General features: G+C 40.9%; 1 protein-coding gene across 3 annotated transcripts; it reads left to right on the top strand.

Annotated features, from left to right (window-relative positions):
- The first annotated feature begins 1,371 nt into the window (after positions 1-1,371).
- Positions 1,372-3,256, top strand: LOC119321876 (putative F-box protein At2g02030). Of its 3 annotated transcripts, none has more exons than XM_037595390.1 (3): positions 1,372-1,517; positions 1,815-2,644; positions 2,730-3,256. In XM_037595390.1, the coding sequence occupies exons 2-3, from the start codon at positions 1,829-1,831 to the stop codon at positions 2,754-2,756; spliced, it is 843 nt and encodes a 280-aa protein (XP_037451287.1). In that variant the 5' UTR covers positions 1,372-1,517; positions 1,815-1,828; the 3' UTR covers positions 2,757-3,256. The 3 variants fall into 3 exon arrangements, with proteins under 3 accessions (XP_037451287.1, XP_037451288.1, XP_037451286.1); XM_037595391.1 differs by having other exon boundaries at positions 2,719-3,256; XM_037595389.1 differs by having other exon boundaries at positions 1,815-3,256.
- The last annotated feature ends 3,443 nt before the right edge of the window (positions 3,257-6,699 follow it).

The following is a 6,699-nucleotide window of genomic DNA, read 5'->3' as shown; positions in this document are numbered from 1 at the left end:
TTTTTTTTTCATATATTCAAAAAATGTTTGCGCTTCCAAATTTGTTCGGGATTTTTAAAAATTGTTCTCCTTTCAAAATTTGTTCTCAAGTCAAAAAATGTTCGTGCTTTAAAAATAATGTTCACACTTCCAAATTTGTTCGGGATATTTCAAAATTGTTCTCCATTTCAAAATTTGTTCTCAAGATTCAAAAAATGTTCATGCTTTAAAAAAAGTGTTCGCACTTCCAAATTTGTTCAGGATTTTCAAAATTGTTCTCCTTTTCAAAATTTGCTCTATGATTTAAAATGTTCGTGCTTTAAAAAATAGTTCGCGCTTCCAAATTTGTTCTCAGGATTCAAAAATCGTTCATGTTTTAAAAAATGTCCATGTTTTCGAAAAATCTTTTGGAAATTCAAATTTTTTTCCTTTTCATATTTTTTCACATATTCAAAAAATGTTCACAAATTCAAGAAATTGTCTGCATGTTTAATTGTTTCACTAATTCAAAAAATTGTTCCTGTTTCCGAGAATTGTTCACATATTCCAAAAATACTGCAGTTTTGAATTGTTTTTCAAAAATTTAAAAAAGAGTCATGTTTTCGAAATCCATTGCCAAATTAAAAAAATGCTCGACTTTTTCTAAAATAGTTTTATTTTAAAAATGTTCTGTTTTCCAAAAAAAATATTATTTTCAAAATATGTTTTGTGTTTATGAAAAGTAGTTCATAATTTAAATATATTCATGTATTCAATTTTTTGTTCCGGTTTTGTTTTAAAAAATTGAGTCCCCTAGCAATGTTTGCGTTTCAAAAAGAGTGTCTTTTAAAAAAAATTATGTTTCAAAATTTAAAATAATTTTTAATGTGCAACGGGTTATAGTTCATATACTCCAGGCTGCCATTGTAGTCGCTAAATATTACTCCCTCCGTTAGGAATTACTTGTCGCAGAAATGGATGTATCTAGACGTATTTTTGTTCTAAATACATCCATTTTCGCGACAAGTAATTTCGAACGGAGGGAGTAGATAGTACAGTGGCCATTGACACGCTTCCCTATCCAGAGTACTCGAGTTCGATCCCTTGCCCACAAATTTTAATTTATGGAATGGGCTGAATTGGTTTTTATTTTTCGCTGCTGCGGCAGTTTATTTAAACTGCTCTGCCGCTGCTATTCTTTCAGAGTAGCTAGCCTGGCGCAGTGGCTAGAGCATCGCATGCCCCCTGTGCGTTGCGCGACCTGGCCGCAAAATGCGGCATATTTTTTTTTTGAGTGGCAGCAAAATGCGGCATATAGGAGGTCACTTTCGGAAACGTGGTAAAGGGCCGTTGTTGAGAGAGAATTTTTGGCCCATGTGCTTCCAGGCCCACTCAGGTCTATCCCAAAACTGTGGCTAGGGTTAGCAAGAACGCAGGGGCGGCGGCTAAGCACGTGAAATTATAAGGGATGACGGGACCGGCCAGCTCTTGTCCTCCTTCAATCCCGATTTTCGGCCGACGGGTTCTACCGTGATGTTCGTTTCGGCGCTATCGTCCAGGTTACCCTCCCTTCTGTTCTCCTTTCCTATTGATTTTGCTATTAGTTAGGCCGGTGTAGATCTGCATCTGCATCTGCTCTCGTTTTATAAATTTCAATCATTCTTTTCATAGGATACATTTTTTCAAATTCGATTATAGCTTAGCAAAATGATTTGTTTTTCCTGGTCCTTATTCGACTCGTTTGTGGTTTGTTTTGTCATTATTAGGAGTCGAGGTTCCTTTGGATACAAATTCCGAGTCGGGTCGGATTAGTAGGCACTCTTATCTGACCACTATATATGCCTATGAATACGCAGGGCACGGCCAATTCATGTTGACCGGAAACAACGATATGAAGCCGCCGATTCCTAAACGACCCCGGCGGATGGCTATGTCGCCGGAATCAGCACCTTTAGCCTCCGGCAGTAGCAGCTTCATCCCAGATGATATAATCTTCTTTCAGATACTCGTACTTCTTCCTGTGAAGTCCCTTGTGCGCTTCCAAACCGTCTGCAAGTCATGGCGCACCACATTAACCAGCATCAGTTTCGTGCGCTGGCACCTGGAGCTTTCCAAGCGAACAAGGTCGACCATGGTCCTCGTGCCACGCAAGTATCAGGAGGACCGACGGAAGGCGTGTTCTAGATTACTCAGTATCTTCAGCTTCCAGCCAGGGGAAAGCAAGTGTGCGGAGCTTATCTTCCGAAAGGAATTTCATCCCTATGGGATCCCTGTGTTCAGCATTCCTCTCCATTGTGATGGCCTGATATTGATCCCTTGCATAATGGGGAAAATTTTCATCTGCAACCCGGCCACTAGAGAGTTTGTTGAGTTGCCACCTGGAAGCCCAAGTGTTCTCTTTGAGCACAGGGTCGCCTTTGGCTTTGATCCTTGGAGTGGTACCTACAAGGTGGCGAGGCACTTCATCCGCTCGTACAGAGATACTCTGCAAATAGATGGGGAAGGAGGCACCACTAGAGAATACAGCAGTGGACATGAGATCTTAACATTCGGTGGTGACAGCAAAGAAGAAGCTTGGGTATGGAAGGCCACTGTGGATCCACCATACCCTATCAAGGCCAGGACTCCAATTTGTCTCCCAGGGGTCTTCTTTTGGAGTGCTCTCAAGTCCATGGCACATGGCAAGGTTATCTCGAATGTCATCCTTCGATTTAGTTTACTTGATGAAACATTTACGGTGCACCCTAACCCTCCATGTAGTGATCATCTAGGCAAGAATGATGCACTATCTGCACTAGGTGGAAAGTTATGCTATATCCACTCTCCCACTCCGTGGGAGATTGCCATTTGGTTAGCGGAAGATGGGCCAAATCTGACTTGGTCACTATGCCGCCGTGTCAGTCTGCCGATACCAAGAAATCTTCTTGCCTTTGCATGTGCGTCAACTGACCCGGACAAGATATTCCTCTCCATTGATGCGCGCTACCTTCTCAGGTGTGACCTCCATAATGAATCTCTTGAAGAAATAATCAACATGCGTGACATGTTGTATGATCTCCAGAACGGCAGAAAATTCACCATTGGTTCACTCTTTGTTGCCCACTATATGGTGCCATTTGTGGAATCACTGTTGCGCATCAGATCTTCATAGCAACAAGCCATCATATCGTATGTGATGTGATCTAATAAATGTTGTCCAATTTCTTGTGTGCAAGTGTTGCAATCAAAATTCTGCATTAATACATATTTGTTTTTGTATTGTTCTTACCTACTCCTTCCAATGCTTTTCGTTATAAGTTAATATTGTCCAGCACAAATTTTGCATGATTCAGTACAATTGTGTATTTCCTTTTTTTAAATAGCACTCAAGCCTTGCTGATCAAGTATGTGTTGATGTAGCATGAAACTTTCAGATATTGTACCTGACTAGCAAGTTGTCCGTGCGTTGCAACGGAACAAATGTTGTGATCTTCGATGATGAAGATGGTAGAGATCAAGCATAACAGAATATTTAAAAATGATAAAAATACATGAAAGAGTGGACATTTAAACTTCATATATAAGATGTGTTACATAAATTAAAATGAAAACATAGCTCACTTCTGCAAATCTGTTAACGTCTTCTTTCACAATGTATAACACAACTTACAAATTGTTCCACTAATATGATAAAGCCAACGGTCAATTAAACAATTCAGCTCATTGAGCAAAATGGACAAAAGGAAAATGAATAGGTCAACATTAGTGAACCGGAAGTTCTGACAATACCTACATTAATTAGAGAATTAAACCATACATGCATTTCTCACAGCCATACACTTACAAAACTTGACCATATTGTAATCAATCATGTACAACTGTTTCACACCAATTGTTTATTTTAATGCCCTCCCCTGTCTTTGGATGAATCAAGAAAGGACAGTTGCTTAACCATGTCCAGCAGCCTTTTTATTAAGGTGAACCCCTTCTATCAACACCACAAGGATTTCTTATCTTTCGATCATGAGAAGGAAGATTAATCGAATCCCTCTTCTGCCTTCAATGAGCAACAACCGAACGTGTAGTAGGCTCTGAACTGAAATTCAACTTCATGGACCAGCTTTTGCCTTTTCCTCTGCTCTTACCTCTCCAAATTTTAAAAAAGAACTAAAAAAGTACTTCTCCCGTGCCACAATATGAGACGTCTTATATTGTCGGACAGAGGGAGTACCTCATAAGATTCCTTAACCAAGTGTTCATCCACCCAAAAGCATACATCTGAAGCAAAATTGAGTCCTACTGTTTACATGGAACAAATAACTCCGTGTAAACTTTACTTGAAATGTTTTCGAGAGCTATGCCTAATCCAATTAACTGAATGGATTTGAACTGGTGATTTATTCAAGTAATGCACAATGTTGGCACACTGAATACCAAGGAATGACCCGAGCTGAATTACCGAGCTAACAAACTAATAAAGTAGAGCATACTGGATGCCTCTGATCTTGATACAACATGGAAGAAAAGCGTACCTTTATTCATTGAGTGTGGGATCCGAGAACTTCACTACTTAAGAAGACACTTATCCATTCTTGATCAAGCTGCTCTACTTATCTTGATGTCATGTAGAAAAATCTGGCACAGATCACAACGAAAAAACAGTCTGGATATTTGCATAGCAAATCTGGTAACAACGCGAAGGGATGGAGTAGAAGGAATTTCACCAAGGATGAAGTACAAAATTCTGCAAAGAGTCAAATATAAAGGCTAAATCCATAGTTCGGTAATTTGCAGATCCACAGCCAACTTGTTTCCAAACATTTCACAAATTCACATGTCAAGGAGAGATTATGGTTTCAATCACACAACTGTACGAATCTCATGCACATCATCTCTGCTCTGAAAAAATGACCAATTTCTTGGATCCGGCAACAGAAACATGTACAACTTTTCAAGAATCTTCCAACAGCTCAACCATTGCAATCAGCGGCAATGCCAAGCGCAGCAAGGTACCAAATACGCATCACTGGAATCGAGAGTTGCCGCAATCCGAGCTGACGCAAACCATTAATTCCCAAAGTCACCTAGCAAGTAGTAGTATAATTGGACATGTTTTCAGGACCGTGGACCTCAAATTCCGCCGATGCCATTGCAGGCCGAAGAAGAGGAGAAGCGTCACTTAGGCTGGTCATAGTGGGGAGTAACTTAGACTAGTAACATGCATATGTTACTAGTCTATGTTACTACCTCTATAGTGCATAGTATCATAGATGGTTTCATTTATTGCCATGCATGACACATAGTAGCACCATATTTATTATGTTACGGTATCTACGTATGTTACTATAACCAATTGTGTGCCACATAAGCATGTTTGTGAGTCCCAAGTGCATGATACTACTTATGTTACTCCCACTATGGCCAGCCTTAGTTACTGGTCTCGGAGACGAAGAGGAGTAACATGACGAGGGCGGAGATGAGCATGACAACGACGCCAGAGTGTGAGCTTGTAGAAGTCCTCGTTGGCCTTGGGGTAGGCCTCGGGCCCCTTGAGCTTCTACAGGAGCCACTCCATCTCTCTTTTCCTTCTCCTCCGCCGCCGCGGAGATCGCCCGTAGGCAGCAGTAGCTGGCGCCGAACCCAAATCCCCCCGATCTGAGAGCGGGCAGGGTGGCTGGGGCGCGCCCGTGTGCGCGGCGGTAGGCAGCAGCAGCTAGCGCTGAACCCCAATCCTCCTGATCCGAGAGTGGCCGGGGTCGCTAGAGCGAGCTCGTGCGATAGAGTTTGACCGGCGCGAGATTCTGGCGGCAAGGAATTCGTGATGGTTTCTCGAAGACTCGGTTTCTTTCGCGATAGAAGGAGACTCGGTGCGGCGTGATATCTCTATCTTAGCCTTTTATTCCATATCGGACGGCCGGGATGGTAAGAGGCAGACACACCATCACCCTCAACTCCCTTTTTTATAGGAGTAGAGATATGGAGTGCTAGCTGAACCACATGACATGCACGACTTCATTCTTGTCATAGATAAGTATTTGTTGACAAAGAATGTATCTAGAGCCAGAGGGCACTCCTTGTATGACCTAAGTTTATTGCCCTTGCATCAAGTTTAGTGGACACCATGATTGTGCAACTTGGCATGCTTCCATGGCTTCTACTACCTCTGTCCTGGTTTATTGGTTCCCGTTGTATTTTGTGCCAAATTTTGACTATAAATTTAACTAACAAGATGTTCATGCATGTCAAAAAAATATATAATTGAAAACTATGTTCAAATACGAATCCAATGATATAATTTTTGTTGACATGCATTAATATTTTATTAGCTAAATATTTGGTCAAAATTTGGCATAAATTATAAAGGGGACCAATACACCAAGACGGAGGTAGTAGGATTTAATATCTACTCCCTTCGTCCGAAAACCTTGTCCCAAATTGTCCTTCAAATGTTTGTATCTAGCACTAATTTGATGCTAGATACATCTATTTGAGGGACGAGCTTTTTCGGAGGGAGGGAGTATATTATATTTTATTTAGTAGCAAGTGTTGCAATGGGAAAAAAATCAATGCATCTAGGTCAATAAGCATGGTTTAAGGCCCTCCACATGCCCACATCGACATCCTCCATTCAACATGGCAAGGAATCACTAATAGAATAAAAATGAATATGCAATATTAATAATAAGGCTTAAGTTCGTAATTCAACTTGTATGGTGCTAGCTGAAAAGAAGTCTGCATGCCATCCATCCTATTTAATACTAT

The sequence above is a fragment of the Triticum dicoccoides genome, chromosome 6B (genome assembly GCF_002162155.2).
Source record: "Triticum dicoccoides isolate Atlit2015 ecotype Zavitan chromosome 6B, WEW_v2.0, whole genome shotgun sequence".
NCBI lineage: Eukaryota > Viridiplantae > Streptophyta > Magnoliopsida > Poales > Poaceae > Triticum > Triticum dicoccoides.
Note: the sequence above shows the minus strand (reverse complement) of the source record. Positions and strands in the feature narration are given on the sequence as shown.

Coding starts and splice junctions, on each gene's coding strand:
- LOC119321876 (XM_037595389.1), top strand. CDS start 1,829: ATGTTGACCGGAAACAACGATATGAAGCCGCCGATTCCTAAACGACCC.